Raw genomic sequence first — 24226 nt, 5'->3', positions numbered from 1 at the left:
GACAAAAAAAAAAAAGAAAAAATATTGCTAGTGCCTGTCTGTCTCATCTCATTTTTGAGTACTAGAGTTAAACAAGATTCCTTGACAGGGTGTATGAGGCAGTGCTTTAGTGAAGATCAAACATATTAAACAGCTACTCTATATCACGCTCTCTGCTGGTGATTTCATATTATCTATTAGTATGTTCTCCATACTGTGGGATTAATAAAGAATTTTTATTTTATGACAATTTTTCTCTTTTGCCAGGTTTTTTTTTTTTTTTCCTGGCTAAGCAGACAGACACTAAAAGCTTTCTACTGGTTTCCACAAGTAAAAGTTCTGTTTCCAAATTACCACCTATCGAAAGAATTGGTTTTTGGCCAGGCGCTGGTGGCTCACGCTTGTAATCCTAGCTACTCAGGAGGCTGAGATCTGAGGATCTCGGTTCAAAGCCAGCCCGGGCAGGAGAGACTGTGAGACTCCTATCTCCAATAAACCACCAGAAAACCGCAAGTGGCGCTGTAGCTCAAGTGGTAGAGTGCTCCTCGCCTTGAGCTGAAGAGCTGAGGGACAGCACCCAGGCCCAGAGTTCAAGCCCCACGGCCGACCAAAAAAAAAAAAAGAAAGAATTGGTTTTTGATGGGTCATGGGGCTTGAACTCAGGGCCTAGGCACTGTCCCTGAGCTATTTTGCTCAAGGTTAGTACTCTACCACTGAACTACAGTACCACTTCTAGTTTTCTGTTGATTAATTGGAGGTAAGAGTCTCACAGATTTTCCTGCCTGGGCTGGCTTTGAACTGAGTTATTCAGATCTTGGACTCCTGAATCGCTTGTTTTTTTTTTGTTTGTCCTGGACCCTGAACTCTGGGCCTGGGCGCTGTCCCTCAGCTCTTTAGCTCAAGGCTAGCACCCTACTACTTGAGCCACAGCCACTTCCGGTTTTTCTGTTTATGTGGTTCTGAGCAGTTGAACCCAGGGCCTCATGCATGCAAGGCAAGCACTCTACCACTAAGCCAACTTCCCAGCCCTCAAATAAATTTTCGCATTCCCACTTTCTCACCCTCTTCCTTTCCCTCATTCTTGGAAAGAAGGAACATCAAGGCATAGAAGAACCTGGTGACACCATATTCTGGTGATTTTACTTCTACCCTCTCCTAGGTGGTGTGGTGTTTTAGTCCCCACATGATATTTTATGACTAATATACCTACTTTGCACTATGATCAGTAGAAATTTCTCTTCATTAAGGTATTTGTGTTATAATAAGGGGACATAAATTCTGCCAGATATCTTTAAATTTACAGCATTTGACAAAATCCTGGTAATTTTTCCTGAAAATATTTCTCTAGTACACCCCTTCCTTTCTGTTCTCACTTCAACCTGATAGGTATTTTTTTAACAATATTATTAGAGGTGATGTACAGAGGGGTTACAGTTATATAAGTCATGTAAAGAGTACATTTCTTTTTGGACAGTGTCATCTCTTTCCTGGCTGTCTCCCGGTTTAATTGATATTTTGATTTTCTGTGTGTCCCATTGCTGCAGCCCATTCCCAGTTAAAATGTGTAGCCGCACTCAGCACAGAAGGACTTGAGGCAAAGGCTGCATATTGGCACGCTGTGGTGTTCTGGTTTGAGTATTTCTTGCCCATAGGTGCTTTGCTGTTAGGTCTTTACTAGTTTTATGGTATCTCTTTAGATTTGCTTTTGTTAAGAGCATAAGAAAGTGAGGACTCCAGTGATATTTCCCTGAGAATCTTTACAATAAAGGCATTAAGCAAACTCACAAATTATAATTGTGATTATAGAAATTGTAATTAGGAAGTAGAGATTTTGAGCTGCTTGTGCTGGTCTTGGGCTTGAATTCAGGGCCTTGATGCTGTTCTTGGGTTTTGTGCTCAAGGCTAGTACTCTACCACTGGAGTCACAGCTCCACTTTCAGCTTTTTTAGTGGTTAATTGGAGATAAGAGTCTCACAGATTTTCCTGCCCGGGCTGGCTTTGAATCGTGATCCTCAGATCTTAGCCTTCTAAGTAACTAGGATTACAGGCCTGAGCCACCAGCGCTCAGCTTTAATCCTGTTTTTTTGGCCAGTATGTTTTGAGAAATTTAGTTAGTCAAATATTTTGTAAGCAGAAGGAACCCAGTAGAAAACCTAATGAGTATACCTATGGTGTAGGACTTGATTCTTTTCCTACTTCATTAAAGACTCAAAATCTTTTAAGTGACTTTTTCTGACAATTTCTCTCTTCCCTATATTCTCCATTTCATTTAGTTAAGCAACTTGCATCTTAAGGAAGAGAAAATCAAACCAGATATCAATGGTGAGTAACTAAAAACTGATTTGAAAACGAATTTGATTCCTTTAGTACTTCTGTTTTGACATAGCAGCTATCTGGGAAAGAAATTGTATTTTATAACTACATAAAAACCTAGCAGATTCTGGCATTCATTTGATTTAAAAGTCATTGAAGTGGGTTGTGTAACCAAAATGTGTATAATATAGAATGAGGACACCTAATTGGCTTACAAATTATTAAATTTCTCATCATAGGCTATACTGTCAAAGATGGGTGTGTGTGTGTGGGGGGGGATGTGGGTGTGTACTTACTAGTACTAGGCCTTGAACTTAGTTCTCACTTGGCTTTTTTACTCAAGGCTGGCCCTCTTAACACTTGAGCCATATCTCCACTTTGGCTTTTTGCTGGATGATTGGAAATGAGTCTCATGGAGGAAGTGGTGCTGTGGCTCAGGTGGTAGAGCCTTGAACTGAAGAGCTCAGGGACAGTACCTATGCCTAGAGTTCAAGCCCTACGACTGACCAAAACAAATAAGTCTCATGGACTATTCTGCTAGGGCTGGCTTCAAACAACAATTCTCAGGTTTCATCCTCCTGAGTAGCTAGGATTAAGAGTCATGGACCACCAGCACCTGGCTTAACTCTTCTTTATTTTTATTTTTTAAATAATTTTTTATTGAGATTAAGTGATTACATAAATTTCACAAATTTCACAGTATTGTGAGATAGTGATACTTAAAGTCGCAAACATGTTTTAACCTTCACCTGTCATTATCTTGGTCTATAATGGGTGTAAATTCTATGAGCCTTGACAGTTACAACTATTTCTTCCACATTGAGTGATATGTACATTTCTTTTTTTTTTTTTTTTGGTCGTGGGGCTTGAACTCTGGGCCTGGGCGCTGTCCCTCAGCTCAAGGCGAGCGCTCTACCACTTGAGCTACAGCACCACTTCCGGTTTTCTGGTGGTTTATTGGAGATAGGATCTCATGGTCTCTCCTGCCTGGGCTGGCTTTGAACTGCGATCCTCAGATCTCAGCCTCCTGAGTAGCTAGGATTATAGGCGTGAGCCACCAGTGCCCGGCTGATATGTACATTTCTTTGCTTTTGCTTGGTGTAAGCTGTTTCCTCTTTCCCCCTCATTCCCTCCCTTCTATTGCTGCCCTTAAGTTGCTTAGTTCCATTTTCATCAATGCCCAGTGCAGCTGATGGGCCCCTCTGTTGTATTTATATTTTAACTGTTGTTTAATTTGGTGGTGAGATGGTTAAAGTGTGAGCAATCTCAAGAGTTTACCTACTCTTAATTATTCTAAACTAGTACCTGTTCAGAAAATAGATTTTGGTAGAGGACTCGGGATACAGCTCAGTGGTAGAGAACTTGCATAGTATGCTTCCCAATTACAAAATAATATCAATATTAATATTAATGAAGGGATGGAGTTTGTAACTTTTACCTCACTGAATTTTACCTCACTCTGAATTCTCCTAAAGTCTTGTGAAAATTTTCCCTTCTTTTTTGTGTATGTTTACGTAGTTACAATGTTGTTTATTATTTCTATTAATAAATTTATTTGCATAGACTTTTAATGGTATTCTTATATTGGCAATATGTTTGCACAGATTCTTTTTTTTTTTTGGTCGGTCATGGGGCTTGAACTCTGGGCCTGGGCGCTACCCCTCAGCTCTTCAGCTCAAGGCTAGCACTGTAGCTCTTGAACCACAGTGCCACTTCCAGTTTTCTGAGTGGTTTATTGGAGATAAGAGTCTCTCGGACTTTCCTGCCCAGGCTGGCTTTGAACCTCGATCCTCTGATCTCAGCCTCCTGAGTAGCTAGGATTACAGGTGTGAGCCATGGGTGACCAGCTCCAGTCATGGTTCTTGAACTCAGGGACTGAACTCTGTCCCTAGGCTAGCTCAAGGCTAGCAATTCTACTGCTTTGAGCCATAGTACCACTTCTAATTTTCTGGTGGTTAATTGGAGATAACAGTATCACGGACTTTCCAGCCCAGGCTGGCTTTGAATCTGATCCTTAGATCTCAGCCTCCTGAGTAGCTAGGATTATAGACATGAGCCATCAGCACCTGGCTTACACAGATACTCTTGTAAAAGAAATAATTCATTTGTTTTTGAGATAGAGTGAGGGAACTGGAATAGGAAAGAATAGCATATGAGCAACAGTATTTCAAAACTTTATTTAGGCAGTATTTATTTATTAAGCAGTATTTCAAAACTTTTATGTATTGTTTTTGCTTATTTTGCTTATTTTTTATCAGTGGTTTGGTTTCATTTACTTATTTATGAGGATCTGAGATTTTTTTTGTTTTAGATAAGATGTATGGAATGGATATTTGAATTACAGCCACTTTGTTTTTGATAAAGGTGCTGTTGTCAAGACCAATGCTAATGCAGAGAAGACAGATGAAGAAGAGAAAGGTAATAGCCTTAAAGATATATAAATGAGGGGCTGGTAATGTGGCTTAGTGGTGGAGTGCTTGCCTAGCATGCATGAAGCCCTGGATTTGATTCCTCAGTACCATATTAACAGAAAAAGCCAAAGGTGGTGCTGTGGTTCAAGTGATAGAGTACTAGCCTTGAGCAAAAAGAAGCTCAAGGACAGTGCCCAGACTCTGAGTTCAAACCCCAGGACTGGCAAAAACAACAACAAAAGATGTATAAATGAGGTTTCACATGTAAAAGACTGTTTACTACTAGGTGTCATAGTTTATACCCAACTTGGTTTGACATTACTAGTAGTTCTAAAATAAAACTTCAGTTTAATCAATAGGTAAACAAACTTTTATGGTTTATGTTGTAAGAGAAATTCTTTCCATTGAATTTATAAATCAAAACTAAGATGTTCATTCAACTCAGAGAATAGGTACACAGACATGTTACTATCAATGATAGTTGAGTTTAGATGAAGCCATAATGAGTTTCATAGACTTTTAAAAATCTTTGTTCTTTTTCCTGACAGAGGACAGAGCTGCACAGTCTTTACTCAATAAGCTGATCAGAAGCAACCTTGTGGATAACACAAACCAAGTGGAAGTCCTGCAGCGGGATCCCAACTCCCCACTCTACTCCGTGAAGTCTTTTGAAGAGCTTCGCCTGTGAGTATTTGTACATTTTTCTGAAGCTTCCTTTTGCATTTAGATAGAGATCTTAGACTTGTTAAAGCATATTTTTTTCACATAGCAGATCATTTTTAACCCACAAGATTATTACAAAATAGATGTAGCACAATATTAGGCTATTAAATAAAATTTCCAGGCAACCTGTAACAATTGTTAGCTCACTCATAAGTTGTGTTCAAGTCAAATATTGTTAGATACAAACTACGAACAATGGAGAAAAAAAAAAAGATCTCCCAAATATTTTGCTATGCTTCTCAATCAAAGAGATGACTTTGATATTTAATTATTTTTTTCTAGGAAACCACAGCTTCTCCAAGGAGTCTATGCCATGGGTTTCAACCGTCCGTCCAAAATACAAGAGAATGCATTGCCTTTGATGCTTGCTGAACCGTATGTAACTTGATATAACTCAGTTTCATTTTTATTTCCTATTTAAAACTTTGTTCATTTTAAAAGATTTTTTTTTTTTTTTTGTCAGTTGTGGGGCCTGAACTCTGGGCCTGGGCACTGTCCCTCAGCATTTCAGCTCAAGGCTAGCACTCAACCACTTGAGCCACCACTTCTAGCTTTTTCTGTTTATGTGGTGCTGAGGAATTGAACCCAGGGCCTCATGCATGCAAGACAAGCACTCTACCACTGAGCCACCGTCCCAGCCCCAAGAAAAAAATCTTATTGTTCAGTAATTGTACAAAGGGGTTACAGTTGCGTAATTTTTTTTTTTTTTTTGGTCAGTTGTGGGTCTTGAACTCTGGGCCTGGGTGCCATCCCTCAGCTCTTTAGCTCAAGGCTAGTGTTCTGCTACTTGAGCCACAGCACCACTTCCGGTTTTCTGGTGGTTAATTAGAGATTAGAGATAAGAGTCTTTGAACTGCGATCCTCAGATCTCAGCCTCCTGAGTAGCTAGGAGGCTGAGTGGCTAGTAGCCACTCACGCCCAGCTCATAATCTTAAAGAGTAAGCCTAATAATACGTGCTTCATACATGCTTTCTTCCTTCCTTCCTTCCTTCCTTCCTTCCTTCCTTCCTTCCTTCCTTCCTTCCTTCCTTCCTTCCTTCCTTCCTTCCTTCCTTTCCTTTTTTCCTCCTGTCCTGGGGCTTGAACTCTGGGCTTGGGAGCTATCCCTGAGCTCCTTTCATTAAAGGCTTATGCTCTACCATTTGAGCCACAGTGGCACTTCCAGCTTTTTCTGTGATTAATTGGAGATAAGACAATTTTCCTGTGTGGGTTGGCTTCTAACCACAATCCTCAGATCTCAGTCTCCTGAGAAGCTAGGATTACAGGTGAGAGCCACTAGCACCTGGCAATATATGGATTCTATAGAAAAGTTATAAAATAAAGTGAAATAAAAAAGAAAAGCATAACTTTTTAAATAAATGGAATGACCTAGGCTGAGGATGAAGTTTAGTAGTAGAGCAATTGCCTAGCAATACACAAGGCCTGGGTTCAATTCCTACCACTTTGTTGGAAAAGAAAATTTTATATGTATGTATCACACATACAAACACATGCACACATATATAGTGCTTTTCAAATTCCATCATAAAATATTTTCTGTATAGTACCCTATATTTGTACCTCCTATCATTTGTAACTGCTATAGACCCCATTGTCTCTATATAAATGAAGTTTGAATACTTTTTTTTTTTGCCGGTTGTGGGGGCCTGAACTCTGGGCCTGGGTGCTGTCCCTTGGCTCTTCAGCTCAAGGCTAGCACTCTACCACTTGAGCCATAGTGCCACTTCCAGCTTTTTCTGCTTATGTGGTGCTGAGGAATCGAACCCAGGGCCTTAGGCATGCAAGGCAAGCGCTTTACCACTGAGCCACCTTCCCAGCCCCTTGAATACTATTTTTAAGCTTTATTATTTTTTAAATTTTAACTTACTTGACATTTAAGCTCCTACACAGTTTTTTGTTTTTGTTTTTTGGTGCCAGTCCTGGGACTTGAACTCTAAGCATGGTTACTGTCCCTGAGATTTTTTTTTATTTTTTGTTTTATCTCTTTTCTTTTTTTGCTCAGGGCTAATACTCTACTCACTTGAACCAGAGCTCCACTTTTGGCTTTTTTTGTGTTTAGTTGGTGGTGAAGAGTCTTACAGACTTTCCTGCCAAGGCCAGATTTGAACTGTGATCCTCAGTTCTCAGCCTGAGTAGCTAGAATTATAGGAGTGAGCCACCAGCACCAGGTTTAAACAGTTTATTTTATTGTTCAGTCCACAGAACTTGATTGCCCAGTCTCAGTCTGGTACTGGAAAAACTGCTGCCTTTGTGTTGGCCATGCTTAGCCAAGTAGAACCTGCAAACAGATACCCCCAGGTAAGGCCTTGGTAAATTTGGATTTTCTACTAACTTACAGGTAGAAGGGGGATTCCATTTGGTGGATTAAAAACCAAACATCACTACATGGTACATTTTAGAATTCAAGTTGAGTGTAAATAGATCTTTCAGTGGTTAGAAAAAACTGCATTCTGTTTTCCAGGGTTTGCCAATTCTGAAGGACTATTGACAAGCGTGACTCTTACTTTTTTTTCTGGGGCTGGGGCTTGAACTCTGTGCTTGGGCCCTGTCACTTAGCTGCTTTTCTTCCACTTCCAGCTTTTTCTGTGATTAACTGGAGATAAGAGTCTCACAGGACGCCAGGTGCCAGTGGCTCTTGCCTGTAATCCTAGCTACTCAGGAGGCTAAGATCTGATTGATGATCGAGGTTTAAAGCTAGCCCCAGCAGGAAACTCAGAGAGACTGTTATCTCCAATTAACCACCAAAATCTGAAAGTGGTGCAGTGGCTCAAGTGGTAGAGCACTAGTCTTAAGCTAAAGAGCTGAGGGACAGTGTTCAGGCCCAGAGTTCAAGTCCTATGACCAAAAAAAAAAAAAACCAAAAGTCTCAGGGACTTTCCTAGGCTAGCTTCAAACTGTGATCCTAAGATCTCAGCGTCCTGGGTAGTTTAGATTACAAACATGAGCCACTGGTGGCCGGCAAACTTGACTCTTACTTGGAGAAAAAACAAGTTCAGAGAACTGCCAGGCATAGAGGTATACGTCTGGAATCCCCGCACTGAGACAAGATGATCAAGAGTTTGAGACCAATTCCATCTCCTTATTATTTTTTTTTAATTTTATTTTTATTATCTTCAAGTAGTTGTACAAAGAAGTTCCCATTCTACAAAACAGTATATGAGTACAAAGTGTCTGACAACATTGTCATCCATCTCTCCTAACCCATCCCTTCTCTCTCTTTTTTTTTTTCTTTAATTGAGATTAGGTGCTTACATAAATTTCACATATTTCACAGTATTGTGGAATAGTGATACTTAGTTAAAGTCACAAACACATTTTAACCTTCACAAGGCAAATTATCATTTTCATGGTCTATTCAGTTTGTGAATTCTATGAGCTTTAACAATACAAGTTATTTTTTATACATTAAGTGATGTTTACATTTCTTTCCTTTTGCTTAGTGTCCCTATTAGTTTTAAGGCCAATCCGGGCTAATTAGTGAGACCTTGTCTCAAAAAAGAAAAGAAAGTTGTGGAGTCTTTAGCTCCCATTTACTAAGTGGGGAAAAGGAAGTGTTTTTCTTTTGTTCTATTTCTTCCTACTTTATCCTGTTATACTAAAATCAGTCCATGCTCAGGCAGGAAAGAAGGAGAGGGTAGGAAGAAAGGAGGAGAGAGGGAGGGAGGGAGGAAGAAAAGAAAGGAGTTGTGAGAACTTTCTGAGTAAGTGAAAAAAGGAAGCTAATTTCTGGAGATGAGTCTCATAGACTCATCTGGATTTGAATTGCGATCCTTAGATTTCAGCCTTCTGAGTACCTAGCGGGCCCCAACCCTCCGCTTCGCAGGGTTTTTGTCTTGAACATTCATTCTGCACTCTTTCCCTACCAGTGCCTGTGCCTTTCCCCAACATATGAGCTGGCACTTCAAACAGGAAAAGTGATTGAGCAGATGGGCAAATTTTACCCTGAACTGAAATTAGCTTATGCTGTGCGAGGCAATAAATGTGAGTATATGATCTTGAAATATTATGCTAACATTTTTTTATTTTTAAAGATTTTAAAATGTATCTGATAGTTAAAATAGCACAATAAGGCTGGAAACCTTTGATTCTCACCTATATTTAGGAAGCTGAGATCTGAGGATCGAAGTTTGAAGCCAGCCTGAGCAAGAAAGTTTGTGAGACTCTTCAATTAACAAGCAAAAACAGAAAAGTAGAGTGGTAGCTTGTGTTGTCTTTATTAATCTCAGTAGTTTTATACATGACTTTGTGTGTGCGTGCGTGCGTGCGTGCGTGCGTGCGCGCACGCGCGCTGGTCCTAGGACTTGAACTCAGGAGCTGGGTGCTGTCCCTGAGCTTCTTTGCTCAAGGCTAGTGTTTTATCACTTCAGCCACAGTCCCACTTCCACCTTTTTTTGTTGTTGTTTGTAGTTTATTAGAGATAAGAGTCTCAAAGACTTTCTTGGCCAGGCTAGCTTCAAACCACCATCCTCAGATCTCAGCCACCTGAGTAACTCGGATTACAGGTGTGAGCCACCAGTGCCTACCTGCCTATTTAAGCACTTTAGGAAATATTGCTGGAAGTTTGGTTGAATCTTATGGATCTTTGAAACAAATGTAACTTTATGATCACAGAAATTAGTTTTACATACAACATCCTAGGGGCAACTTTAGATCAGTTCTGAAGAGAAAAATTATAATGAAGTTTATTATAAAAAATTTAAAATTTTGCAATTTGGATAAAAGAATTCTTCATTTTCTGCAGCAACTGGGATTGAGTCTTAATTTGTTAATTTAATATGGACTAGCAATTAGTTAACTGAAGTCTAGAGCTTGTGGTCTACCACTTGAACTATACAAACCAAAAAAGCCCTGCTTTTTTAATTTTTATTTTGTCAGTCATGGGGCTTGAACTCTGGGTCTGAGCGCAGTCCCTCAGCTCTTCAGCTCAAGGCAAGCCCTCTACCACTTGAGCCACAGTGCCACTTCCAGTTTTATCAGTGGTTTATTGGAGATAAAGAGTCTGGGAGTTTCCTGCTCAGGCTGGCTTTCAACTGTGATCCTCAGATTTCAGCATCCTGAGTAGCTAGGATTACAGAAGTGAGCCACGGACACCTGGTTTAAGCCATGCTTTTTTAATCTCGGGTAGAGATTACTTTAGAGATAGAGTCTTAAAGACTTGTCTGCCTGAGCTGATTTTGAACAGCGATATTCCAGATTCCCAAAGAACTAATATAACAATAACTGGTGCCCAGTTGGAGTGTTGGTGTGTGTATGTTTTTTCCAGTGCTGATGATCAAATCAGGGACCTTGAACATACTAATCAAGCATTCTTTTTTTTTTTTTTTTTGCCAGTCCTGAGGCTTGAACTCAGGGCCTGGATACTGTCCCTGAGCTTCTTTTGCTCAAGTCTAGCACTCTTTTTATTTTTTTTTTGGTCCAGTCGTGGGGCCTAACTCTGGGCCTGGGCGCTGTCCCTCATCTCTTCAGCTCAAGGTGAGTGCTCTAACTGCTTGAGCCACAGCACCACTTCTGGTTTTCTAGTGGTTTATTGGAGATAAGAGTCTCACAGACTTTCCTGCCCGGGCTGTCTTTGAACCTCAATCCTCTGATCTCAGCGTCCTGAGTAGCTAGGATTATAGGCATGAGCCACCAGCGCCTGGCTAAGCACATCTTCTTTTTTCTTTTTGTCAATCATGGGGCTTGAACTCAGGGCTTAGATGCTGTTTCTGAACTCTTGTGCTCAAGGCTACCCCTCTAATACTTTGAGGTGCCACTCTGGTTTTCTGGTGGTCAATTTGAGATAAGGGCCTTACAGATTTTCCTGTCCAGGCTGACCTTGAATCATAATCTTCAGATCTCAGCCTCTTGACTAGCTGAAATTATAGGTGTGACTCACCAGCACCTGACCCTAGCACATTTTCTAAGAAAGGCAATTTGTTTACGTCAGAAACTAAAACTCCTTGGAAACCATATTTATTGATTTGAAGAGGACAGCTGAGTTACTAGATGATACTTGTTTCTGAGTTTGTGTGTGTATGTGTGTGTTATGGTATAGGAGAGAGGAAGGTAGTTCTTATCACATTATAATTCAGTCTGGCCTTGAACTCCCTACATAGCTCCAGTTGTTTTTAAACAGTCCTCGTGTCTTAGCCTTCTGAGTGCTGAAAGTGGAAAATGTTTTAGAAAAATATGAATTTTGATAAGTCCAATGGTGTGAAAATTCAATGTTTCTATAAGTGATCAGGTAGAGGGAATTGGATATTGAATTCAATACCACGGAAAAATAGTTTGGTAAAAAGTGCTTGACTGGTATTTGACCTGAGTTTAATCCTTAGAACTACAAAGAAAACAAAAAGAAAAAAAGAGAGAGGAATGCCTTTGGAGATATTTTTGTGTTCTCCTTGTTCATATCCTTAACACAGCTTTTCCTATTGCCAGTTTTTATTTGTTTGTAGTGATATTCTACGCTTACCTTAAAATATTAAACAAAAAACTCTATAAGCATTAAAAACAAAGCTTTAGGGTATCAGAGAGGAGAGCTGGCTTTGCCTTTGAAATACCCACAGAAAACATCTCGTCTCTACAGTGGAAAGAGGTCAGAAGATCAGTGAGCAGATTGTCATTGGCACTCCGGGGACTGTCCTGGACTGGTGCTCCAAGCTCAAGTTCATTGACCCCAAGAAGATCAAGGTGTTTGTTCTGGACGAGGCAGACGTGATGATAGCTACTCAGGGCCACCAGGACCAAAGCATCCGCATCCAGAGGTAGGAAGAACTGGGGCCAGGAGGAACTTGAAACTCCTCCTCCAACTTCTGTTGGGTTCTTGATGCTGGTACTTACTGCAGCATGTGTTCAGCGGGCCATTTCCTCATCAGCACTTAAAACACTCCAAGCCTGGGTTGAGAAGGGAGACCCAGGCCCTAACCCAGCCCAGTGCCACCTTGGCTGTGTTCTTCCTCCCCCTTGCTAAGATGGGTCTGCCTCCAGCCCTTCATGCCTGTGAGGGCTGTAGTCTATGCAGGCCTTTGATGGGAGGCTGGGTTTCTGTTCCTTCTGGTGAAGTCCTGGGTCATCCAAAGTGCCTGGAGGACCTGGGTGCTGGTGGCTCACACCTGTAATCCTAGCTGCTCAGGGGACTGAGATGTGAGGATCACGCTTCAAAGGCAGCCTGGGCAGGAATGTCCATGGGACTCTTTTCTCCAATTAACCACCCAAAAGCTGGAAGTGGCACTGTGGTTCAAAGTGATAGAGCACTAGCCTTGAGAAAAGAGCTCAAGGACAGCTCCTAGCCCCTGAGTTCAAAGCCCATCACTGACCAAAAAAGATGCCTGGATGTCACCTTGCAGGATGCTGCCCAAGAACTGCCAGATGCTGCTTTTCTCTGCCACCTTTGAAGACTCAGTGTGGCAGTTTGCCCAGAAAGTGGTCCCAGACCCCAATGTTATCAAACTGAAGCGTGAGGAGGAGACGTTGGACACCATCAAGCAGTATTACGTCCTGTGCAATAACAGAGATGAGAAGTTCCAGGCCTTGTGCAACCTGTATGGGGCCATCACCATCGCTCAAGCCATGATCTTCTGCCATGTGAGTAGAGCTGCAGGCCTGCAGGGGCTGCCCCACCCCCTCCTCAGCCTCTCCCTTGTCCAGCTGCACCTGACCTGACCAGATTCATGTGTGGACAAGAAAGGAAAGGTTTTGTGAGGATGGAGTAGACAGTGTCTTTATTTTAATCTAATTAGAGTTAGCATGCATTATAGCATGAGAGAGTGCCACTGTAACTATTCCATCCACTGTAACTATTCCATCCATGTGTATAATGCAGCTTGAACCAGTTCTTTTTCCTACTTGTGAATGTGTGTGTGCATTCATGCACGTGTGTGTGTGTGTGTGTGTGTGTGTGTGTGTGTGTGCGCTGGTACTGGAGCTTGAATTTAGGGCCTCAATCACTCAGGCTGATTGTTCATTGGTGGTGCTCTACTGCTTAAATCATGCTTCTGTTCAGCATTTTGTTCAGGAATTGGAGATGGAATCAGACTTTTCTGTCCAGGTCAGTTTCAAACTACAGTTCTCTAGATCTCAGCCTCCTGAGTAACTGAGGTAACAGGCATGAGCCACAGTGTGTAGTTCCTTCCTTCCCTTTCATGTTTGATTTTATAGATACAATAGTATATGTAAGCATATATGATACCGTAAAATAGTCTATATTAAATAGTCTTTTCACACTTTAGTAAATGTTTGTAAAATTATTACCCAGGTGCTGCTGATGTATCAGACACATCAGGTTGGCCACATTTCCAGTAGAATCTGCCAAGTTAGATACAGTCTTTTATAAAGGTACCATCATTTCTTAATTGTTTTTTCCATCCAGACCCGCAAAACTGCTAGTTGGCTGGCAGCAGAGCTCTCCAAAGAAGGGCACCAGGTGGCTCTGCTGAGTGGTGAGATGATGGTGGAGCAGAGGGCTGCCGTGATTGAGCGCTTCCGCGAAGGCAAGGAGAAAGTTCTGGTGACCACCAACGTGTGTGCCCGGGGTGAGCAGTGATGTCCTGGTGTGCCCGACCCAGGGAGGTGGTGAGGTTGGTGCGACATTCCTTTCTAGAAGAGACTGAGAGAAACCAACAAAGACTCCAGGAGTGCCGCCCTGGTGCAAGTGGGCGTCCAGGCTCTGAGTGCTTGGGAGCAGTGCTCATCCTGGGCAGTGCCGGTATTTAGCTGTGTGTCCACGTGCATGTGTGCAGCACACGTGCTTCACATTCTACAGGGGTCTTTGTAACACTGCTGTAAAGTTCTGTCCTCCCTTCATTCTGCCCAGGGACTGAATGTGTCCCTTCTCTAGAGGTGGCCTGGCCCAGGCCCTTCCTCCTTTTGAAGTGGTTGGGTGGACTGAGGCCTGTGTCTCTGTCCTCCCCACCTCCCAACATGCAGGGATTGATGTTGAACAAGTGTCTGTTGTCATCAACTTCGATCTTCCTGTGGACAAGGATGGGAACCCCGACAATGAGACTTACCTGCACCGGATTGGGCGCACCGGCCGCTTTGGCAAAAGAGGCCTGGCCGTGAACATGGTCGACAGCAAGCACAGCATGAACATCCTGAACAAAATCCAGGAGCATTTTAGTGAGTCCCTGGAGGGTGCTGTGCCTGGTGCCCTTTTCAGTGGGCTGGGATGGGAGTGGGGAGAGGGGAGGTTTCGCATGCCCATCAGCGAGGCTTCTGTCTCTGTCACCTCCTCTCCCCCTCCCTCCTCCCATCTGTACATTCTCAGGGAACACTCCTGGGAGTTTGGGGCTCAGGGAGTAGAATGGCTGTTTCTATGTGGCCAGGCTGCGGCCTGGAGCACCGACTGCTGGTGTCAGTGACCAGGGCTCCAATGTCCCCTGCTCAGCTGCTCTGGAGGCTTTCCTTTATGGTTAGACGAAGGAATTCTGTGACCCCAAGTGTAACACCTTTCTAGGCAGAGACCTGTGTCTTGTAATGTCCCCATTCTGTGTGTCTAGGTGACTTGTGTTGTGTTGACTTGTTTGTTCCATGTTGGTTTCCCTTCAAATCTTTTTCCCCAGATAAGAAGATAGAAAGATTGGATACGGATGATTTGGATGAGATTGAAAAAATAGCTAACTGAGAAGCTCCACCAGTGAGTCGCTGGTGCTCACACTCGACGCTGCCCAGCCCAGGAGACTAGTGCTTTCATGGCATCGGCCTTGACGGCACCTCAAAGACAAAGGCACGAGTAGAGAAGCTACCTACCTCATTCACAATTACGTTTGGACTTGACAGAAATTTGTGCAAATGATGGGGGATGGTAGAATAATTGTTTACACAACTTTGGAAGATTAGGCATGAATACACAGAAATTTACGTTTTGCAAATTACTTCGTTTTTTTGGCCAGCGTTTCGCCCAGTGTGTAACTAATCTAGATACTGTGGGTGCTTGCCCAGGATCCTTTGTGACAACCCTTGCCTGTTTTCTCACCTGGAGTATGTGAGACAACCTTCAGTCCTTTCGGATGTGACAGGATAGAAATGAAAAGGGAGCACCCAGGGAGAGGCCCCAAGTAAGATAAGTGTGTGAGCCTAATCATTGTGTCTGGAGGCTATCATAAGACAGCTGAGCAAACGGTGAGCAGCTGCTTAGAACTTGGTGTGAATCAGCTTATCTGAATATTACCAACCTGTTATTCCTAACTCCTCCCATACAAGCAAAGGATGTGCTATGATGGACCAAATTACAACCTATAGGGCCTTTGTATGCAGGTTTATGCCTCAGGACCATGATCTGCTCTTTTCACTGGGTATGGTATGAAAGTGAATATTGATGAGTCCTTTGCTTATCTTTCATCGAGCTTACTTCCATCAGGAAGTCATGGAGAATTAAGTCATAGCCCTACCTTTCCACAAGGCAATCCCAAGCTTGCCTGGCTTCACAGGCACTGACAACATTTTTTTTTTCTTTTTGTCGGTCATGGGGCTTGAACTCTGGGCCTGGGCGCTGTCCCTCAGCTCTTCAGCTCAAGGCAAGTATTCTACCACTTGAGCTAAAGTGCCACTTCTGGTTTTCTAATGATTAACTGGAGATAAGAGTCTCATGGACTTTCTTGCCTGGGCTGGCTTTGAACTGCCACCCTCAGATCTCAGCCTCCTGAGTAGCTAGGATTATAGGTGTGAGCCACCGGTGCCCGGCTACATCTTTTTTATGTTACTAACAGAGCCCTGACAGTTACTTGTGCCAGGTAATTACAAAGCTATCTGAGCTTTGCATCCTTGGTGAAAACCATAGTTTCAAGTTTCTGTTAGCCATCCTCTAGCAGAAGGCAGTTCCAGATGTGGTCAACAGTATTCACAAATTCTTTTCATGCTTGCAGGTTCCAGAAGGCAGTTTTGTCAGAGCTGGGGAATGATAACAGATATTGGGTCTTGATTATAAAAGGATTCTGAACATCTCTTCACAGTGCCTGGAATAAAGACAGGTACAACTGAAAGGCAAGATGGACTACAGCCGCTCATCTGACCAAAGCAAGAGTAATCACCACAGCTTTCGGGCCATCCTATCTTGGCTTCTGGGTGTAGAGTAGTTAAAGCTAGCAATAGAAATGGATGTTTTCTCCTATCTGGCCAAGGCTGTTGGTATCAACAGAGTAAGAGCAGATATGAAACAAAACTTAGTTGCAAGAGCAGCCCACAACCTCAGCCAGAAGCAGTCCTCTTCAGCTTTTTGATGCAGTGACCATTTTAAGAACTACAGGAGAATTTTCTTGTTTTGGTCATGGTGGAGATTAAACCCAGAGCCTTGTTCATTGCTAGGCAAGCACTCTACTACTGAGCTATAACTCCATCACTGGAAGAGGATTTTTTTTTTTTTTTTTTTGGTCAGTCATGGTGTTTGAACTCTGGGCCTGGGCACTGTCTGTCCCTCAACTCTTCAGCTCCATGTGAGCCACAGTGCCACTTCCAGTTTTCTAGTGGCTAATTGGAGATTGGTGTCTCATGGACTTTTCTGGCCTGGCTGGCTTTGAACCGCGATCATCAGATCTCAGCCTCCTGAGTAGCTAGGGTTACAGGCATGAGCCACTGGCACCTGGCTGTAAGAGGAATTTTATATGATGGGAACTGTTCTAACCTCAGAACTTCATTGTAGGCATTTCTGTATTCTAATGCAAGATCTATTATCTTTGGAAAAAGAGGGTCCGAGTGTTAGCTTCGAAGTAGTCTCCTTAATGTGATATTTCAGTGGGACTAAGAGACTTCCAATTCTGCCACATTCCCCAGTGGTTATTTGGCTATATGGAAGTTGTTTATGCTCCTGGCCAACTTTGACCTATTTTAGGAGTCTTGTAAGAAGAGAGGACGTTCTATATTTCCCTGAAATATATGAATTTACACCTAAGTAACTAAAAAAAAGATAATAAGAAACATAGACTTCACTAGAGTACAGACTGACTACAGTATCCTCTATATGTACAACATATAGAAACATTGTAGCCTTAAGTCTCAGAAGGAAAATGGGAAAAGGGTATTTAGCTGATTTTTTGATGAATGAGCTTCTGGTAGAGGTGTAGACCACTAGTTCTTTTTTTTTTTCCTGCCAGTCCTAGGGTTTGAACTCAAAACCTAGGCACTGTTCCTGAGCTCAAGGCTAATACTAATACTTTACCACTTTAAGCCATAGCTCTCTTTCTGGCTTTTTAATAGTTACTATGGAGATAAGCATCTTGTGGATATTCTTGTCTGGGTTGGCTCTGAACCACAGCCCTCAGATCTCAGCCTCTTGAGTAGTTAGGATAACAGGTGTGAGCCACTGGTGCCTGGTTATCAACAGTTCTTAAACAGAGTGTTGGACCACTTCAGAATTCACTGGATGGGAGTCTGTGAAATATATGCATTAATTTGTGTTAAATGTATTTTCTTGGAAGACTCCAAAGGATTATACATCTTTCAAAAAAGGTAAGCCCCATAACTATGGATAACTCAGAAATGTCGGTGCTGACTACACATTCCTTTACAGTTTGTATTCATTCCTATAGTGCCTTTCAAGCATTGAGCCCAGTGCTCATTGTTCAATACTGCCTCTGTGACCTGCAGCCCAGACAGATATGTAATATAAAAAGTTAATGAGTTGGTGAGCTTTGGTCTCAATGGATTGTTAATGACTTTAGTAAGTACTTACATATATGTGAAATGATAAACTGTTCCCTATAGCAGAGAAACTCAGGAAAATTTTGTTTATTGGTAAATTCTAGATACATTTATTGTCCATAAACTATGGATTTTATTAATTTTTAGTGAATGTCATTTATTGCCTGCATGCATACAAACTAATGAATTCTCAACATTTTCTTATTGATGTCATGAAGGATTCTTAGTTACTAAGATATCATTAATAAGGAAATAATAATGTTTTGGTATTGATGGGTGAAGAGTCACATATTACTCCCTAAGCTAGTTATGATCTGATACTACTATTTCAATTGGCCTTGTTCCAAAATGACCAATCATTTATCTCCATAGGCCAATGGCTGCTCACAGTAGTAGTAGTAGTGGTAATAGTAGTAATAACCAAAGTTTGTGTGCTAGGTGTTCAGAAAGAAGGTTGGAAGTCAGTAAATACAAAGTTTCTACATTCTATTTTTTTTTTTTTTGGGTGCGGTCATGGGGCCTGAACTCTGGGCCTGGGCACTGTCCCTCAGCTCAAGGCTAGTGCTCTACCACTTGAGCCACAGCGCCACTCCCGGCTATTTTCTTTTTGCTTATGTGTTGCTGAGGAATCAAACCCAGGACCTCATGCATGCAAGGCAAGCGCTCTACCACTGAGCCACCTTCCCAGCCCCTCTACATTCTATTCTTTGAAGGAGAAAGATAAAAACGGCCTGGTGGCTGAGCCTAGTTGTTATACACCTGTAATCCCAGTAATCAGGCTTCAGAAGGAGGGCACTAGTTTGAGGCTAGCCACACTACATTACAGGACCCTGGCTCTAAACATCAACAACAACAAAAAGATACAACACTTCTCCCTTTGTTGACTCCATCTTCTCTTATGCATAGGCTATTTCAGGTTGGTGTCCAGAAATATTAGAGAAAATTACATGAAAAAATAGGATTTCTATATGAAAGAAAGGCAAGATTGCCAGTGCTTAAAAAAAAAAAAAGTACCCTTGACCTTGAAGGTTGATTGTGATAAAGGAAATGTGCTGGAGGGTAGTGAGGATAGCATCCTGCCGTGTGGGCAGTGAAAAGTCTTATTAGGTTAAATATAAAATTTGATTGTTTTAAAAGTGTTATACTTTGGGCTGGGAAGGTAGCTCAGTGGTAAAGCGCTTGCCTTGCATGCAGGAGGCCCTGGGTTTGATTCCTCAGCACCACATAAGCAAAAAGAAAAAAAAGCCAGAAGTGGTTTTGTGGCTCAAGTGGTAGAGCGCTAGCATTGAGCTAAAGAGCTGAGGGACAGTGCCCAGGCCCAGAGTTCAGGCCCCATGACTGGCAAAAAAAAAGTGTCTGTTGATGAAGAACAGAAATAGATTTCTTTCAGTTCTGGAGGCTGAGAAGTCCAAGTTCAGAGTCTCTGCATCCAAAATGTTACCTGGTTGCATCATTTGGGCGAGTGAACACTCACTCCAGCCTTGAGCTCCATTCCCATGATTCAGTAACCCTCCTAAAGGCTGCATCTCTTAGTACTGTTGTATTGGCAATTAAGTTTTTGATACGAGTTTTAAGGACACCCATCATCAAAACCATAGCAACCCAGGCATGGAGGCACATATTTGTAATCTAAGCATTCAGGAGCAGAGGCAAAGGATCTTGATTTTGAAGTCAGCCTAGGCTAAATAGCAAGATCCTGTTCCTAAAGACAAAAGAAACAAAAATGGTATTTGAGTTTGGTAAATCATTTTCATAGGTTTTTCTTGGTAATAATGATACTGGGCTCACTGTGCATGGTTCTAAGTGTTCTCCTACTAAACTGTATCCCACTAAGCACTTCTATAGATTTTGTTTTTTTCTTTTTCTTTTTGTCAGTCATGGGGCCTGAACTCTGGGCCTTAGGCGCTGTCCCTCAGCTCTTCTGCTCAAGGCTAGCGCTCTACCACTTGAGCCAAAGCTCCACTTCCGGTTTTTTCTGCTTATGTGGTACTGAGAAATCAAACCCAGGACCTCATGCGTGCAAGGCAAGCACTCTACTACTGAGCCACCTTCTCAGCCCCTTCTATATAGATTTTATGAAGTTCTAAAATCATAAAAGAAGTGGTCGTGTTTTTTGCTTTTTCAGTAGTTGGTGGCCTAATAGAGAAATACATGCTATTGGAGGTAGAAAAGGCTTGCAGGAGTGGGGATGTAGCTTAGTACATAGAGCACCAGCCTAGCCTGTTCCAGGCCTGGGTTAATCTCTGGCACCACAGATAGTTGAGAGAAGAAAAGGATGATAGCTGGAAAATCAGATCTTACTCGATTTCCAGTATGGTGATAATGTGATGTCACTGTTAAGAACATAGAATAAATAAAATGTACCAGAGGAATAAGGAAGAATGGTAGACTTGATACTTTAAAAATTAGCTCTTAAAAATTAACACTCGGGATAAAAGCCCGCAAAGATTCTGTAGAAAGAACAAATGAGTGTCACTGGAATTGAATCTCATACATAAAACCTTTAACCAACGCCATCCATAATATTGTAGATTCAGGGACTCTCCGGGTTTTTCTTGGTTGTGGATATAGATGCCAGATTCCTGGGGAACCTTGTAGTTTTACATGATTTAGCTTTTCTACTTGAGAATAGACATTCAGTATTGCCTGATTCCTTTTGTATCATCTTCCAAAAATAACTGGAGATGAGGACAAGGCAAATGACTGATGCTAACAGGCTCTCATTTTGCTTTCCTTATTCTGAGTTTGAGATGGGACCTCAGAATAGCTTTGAGTATGTAGTTTATGTAGTTTGGTTAGAGGACTAGTGATGGTGGCAGATGCTTTTTGGCTTAGAAACTTCCCTGGCTTTAGTATTCACAAGGACAGGAGGCTGCTTTATCATAATGAAGTGGGAGATGGAAGTAATGGATGGGGGAAAGGATTCTGGAATGTCAGGCTGATGATACATACCTGTAATCTTAGTACTCAAGCTGAGGCAGGAGGATCAAGAATTCAAAGACAGCCAGGCATTGGTGGCTTACAACCATTGTCATAGCTACTAAAGAGGCTGAGGGGCGGGGAAGGTGGCTCAGTGGTAGAGCACTTGCCTTGCATGCCTGAGGCCCTGGGTTTGATTCCTCAGCACCACATAAGCAAAAAGAAAAATGCTGGAAGTGGCGCTGTGGCTCAAGTGGTAGAGCGCTAGCCTTGAGCTGAAGAGCTAAGGGACAGCGGCCAGGCCCAGAGTTCAGGGGCCCCACCACCAGACCAAAAAAAAAAAATAATAATAATAAATAAAGAGGCTGAGATTTGAGGGTTTAAGTTTGAAGCAAGCCCTTGCAGGAAAGTCCCTGAGACTAATCTCCAATAAACCACCAAAGGGGGAGAAGAAAGCTAGTAGTGGAGGTGTGGTACCCGTGGTAGAGTACTAGCCTTAAGTGAAAAAGTGAAGGGACAGCATTCTGGCCCTAAGTTCAAGCTAACACATACATGAAGGCCATCTGGGAACTGGTAGCTTACACCTGTAGTGCTAGTTACTCAGCTGAGATCAGAGGATCCCACTTTAAGGCAAACTTGGAGAAAAGTCTATGAAACCTCAACCAACAAAAAGCCACAAATGGGGCTGGGAATGTGGCTTAGTGGTAGTGTTTGAAGCCCTGGGCTGGATTCCTCAGTACTATATACACAGAAAAAGCTGTAAGTGCTAAGGTAAAGTGCTAGTCTTGAGCAAAAGAAACTCAGGGACAGTGTCCGTACCAAGTTCAAGCACCAGACTGGCAAAAAAAAAAAAAATGGAATTGTGGCTCAAGCCCCAGCGCGCACTCCCTCACCCCCAATACACACAGAGCCTGTGCTATGTATGTCAAATGCTAGATAAACCTTGACATATGTTAGATAAAACTTGTGTTATATCAGCCACTCAGAACCTTCATCCCTATTTCATAGGAAGGTTATAGATGCAGGCTTTTCTAAGGTTACCCAGTAACCCAAAAATGGGGCTATATTTTCTCTGTCTCTTTTTTTTTTTTGCCAGTCCTGGGGACTGAACTCAGGTCCTGGGCACTGTCCCTGCGTTTCTTTTGCTCAAAGCTAGCACTCTACCACTTGGGCCACAGCGTCACTTCCGACTCTTTCTGTGTAGGTGGTACTGAGGAATCAAACCCAGGGCTTCACGCATGCTCAGCAAGCACTCTACCGCGAAGCCTCATTCCCAGGGCTCTCTTCCCTTTCTTGAAACAGTCCCACCACGTAGCCTAGGTTGGACTCAAACCCACACCCTTCTTCCTCAGCCTTCGGAATGCTGGGTTTACCAGCGTGCATCACCACACGTGGTTCCAATGCAGTATCTTTGTGAGACTTTATTAGGCCTTAACAACCGGGGAGCTTAGACGTGGAAACTTTAAAACTTGGGGAATTTCAGTAAGGCAATGAATGAAGGCTAAAGATTTCTCTTTGTAGATTAGAGGATTTTAACTCACGGTGAAGCTGCATCCGGGACACTCAGAGCAAAACAAAAAGTCTGGTCCGCTGTCTTAACAAAGGAGCCTAGAGCCCAGAGCAGGCCCCGAGTGATGACGTCGCGCGCCGGTCCGGAACTGACGTCACTCCAGCCCCCGCCGCTTCCGGTCCGCGTGAGTGCGCGCCTCGCGCCGGGGGCGGCCTGTGCGGGAGATTGGTGTGCGTGCTGTGTGTGGTGCTGTTGTCCGCCAGTTCCCCTCCCTGTTCCAGGACCATGGCCACCGACTCGTGGGCCCTAGCGGTGGACGAGCAAGAGGCGGCTGTCAAGTCGGTCAGTGGCTTCTGGAGGGGGAGCTGTCCCAGGGAGCGGGCGGACACGGTGGGAGCTGGGGGAGCCCGCGAGTTGCCCAGGCCGGCCCCCGGCAGGCCCTCGCGGGGCGCCGCGGGCCGTCACTGGGTCAAAACCTGCTCCCTCGGCGAAAGAGACAAGACCCAGCTTTCGTCCTGCGGCAAATCTGTCCGCGCTGTGTAGGCTTTGTTTCCTCTATTGCACCTGTTACTCCGTGACGGTTGTAAGGAAGATAAGTTTAGATTCCTTTTCATTAATGGGTGACATTTCTTTTGAGTGTTATGGTGCTGCTTTGTATCTAACAGGTTTGGTTTTTTTTAATTTTTGTTGTTTATTTCGGTCGTGGGCCTTGAACTCGGGGCCTTAGCTTCTCTCACGGCAATAGAGCTCTACCTCTTCTAGCCACAGCGCCACTCCCGGTTTTCTGGTGTTTAGTTGGAGATTCGATTCTCACAGACTTTCCTGCCCCGCCTAGCTTTGAATCACGATCCTCAGATCTCATTCTGAATAACGAGGATTACAGGCGTGAGCCTCAAGCACCCGGCTTTCTAACAGTTCTTAAATCTACGTTTAAGGAGGTTGGAAGTTTGTAGCTCTGCAGAATAAAGATTCCGTTTTAACGTTTCAATCATCTGCAGATGTTAAGAGGGAGGTACTTACAAGTTGTTTCATTGATGTATCAAGTGATATTAATGTTATATATCGGTTGAAAGACTATTCAACCAAAAGGTAATTGCAGCATAAACTGGCTTTTTAGTGTGTGCCGGTACCCAAGATTAAACTTGTCCTGGGTTTGAGTCTTTGGCTCTAACTTGATGGCTTGCACTTCAGCCACACTTCCAGTTCTGGCATTTTGCTGGTTAATTGGCAATATGAGTCTTTCAAACTTCTTTGAGGCTCACCTTGAACTACCATCCTCCAGGAATCAGACTCCTGAGTAGCTAAGATTACAGGCATGAGCCACCTGCATCCAGCCGACTGTGGCTTTTAAAAGACCTGAAGTTTAGGTTTGTTTGGTGATCATAGTCTCTTTTAAAGTTGCAAATCATATATAACTTTTCAGTGCTGAAATTACATTTCTTGGCATATTCAGTAATGTCAGTACTAGGGAGCTAAGGCAGGAGAATTCCAAGTTGTAGGCCAACCTGGCTTCTTGTGGAGACCTTGTATCCAAAAAAAAAAAGTTACATTTCTTCTCCAGTCATGGTTATTGCTAGTTTTTCAATAGCTATTTGAAATGGATTAAGCTTAGTAAAGTGTAGGTAGCAACACTTTGCAGTTTTGTTAGGAAGGTATCCCAAGGGAAGTGGTGGATAATATGATAAATGAGCAACTAGTAGCAACACATTTATGAACAGCAAATCAGGTACTTTTTTTTTTTTTGTGAGCTGGATAGTAA

The 24226-nt window shown here is 42.8% G+C and overlaps 2 protein-coding genes across 2 annotated transcripts in view; both read left to right on the top strand.

Moving 5' to 3' along the window:
* Nucleotides 1–15276, top strand: part of LOC105983110 (ATP-dependent RNA helicase DDX19B) — an 18791-nt gene extending 3515 nt beyond the window's left edge. The window contains exons 2-12 of the mRNA XM_013012879.1: nucleotides 2253–2301; nucleotides 4657–4710; nucleotides 5252–5387; nucleotides 5709–5801; nucleotides 7622–7724; nucleotides 9293–9407; nucleotides 11992–12169; nucleotides 12752–12989; nucleotides 13774–13936; nucleotides 14331–14522; nucleotides 14966–15276. Of these exons, the coding sequence (XP_012868333.1) occupies nucleotides 2253–2301; nucleotides 4657–4710; nucleotides 5252–5387; nucleotides 5709–5801; nucleotides 7622–7724; nucleotides 9293–9407; nucleotides 11992–12169; nucleotides 12752–12989; nucleotides 13774–13936; nucleotides 14331–14522; nucleotides 14966–15027 (1383 nt within the window). The 3' untranslated portion in view covers nucleotides 15028–15276. The remainder of the gene's footprint in view (nucleotides 1–2252; nucleotides 2302–4656; nucleotides 4711–5251; nucleotides 5388–5708; nucleotides 5802–7621; nucleotides 7725–9292; nucleotides 9408–11991; nucleotides 12170–12751; nucleotides 12990–13773; nucleotides 13937–14330; nucleotides 14523–14965) is intronic.
* Nucleotides 15277–22673: 7397 nt separating this feature from the next.
* The window catches only part of LOC105983111 (ATP-dependent RNA helicase DDX19A), a 16830-nt gene continuing 15277 nt past the window's right edge, over nucleotides 22674–24226 (top strand). The window contains exon 1 of the mRNA XM_013012880.1: nucleotides 22674–22809. The gene's annotated coding sequence lies outside the window, so the exon portion shown is untranslated. The remainder of the gene's footprint in view (nucleotides 22810–24226) is intronic.

The sequence above is a fragment of the Dipodomys ordii genome, unplaced genomic scaffold (genome assembly GCF_000151885.1).
Source record: "Dipodomys ordii isolate 6190 unplaced genomic scaffold, Dord_2.0 Scaffold18, whole genome shotgun sequence".
Lineage (NCBI taxonomy): Eukaryota > Metazoa > Chordata > Mammalia > Rodentia > Heteromyidae > Dipodomys > Dipodomys ordii.
This window is presented reverse-complemented; position numbering and strand designations above follow the sequence as displayed.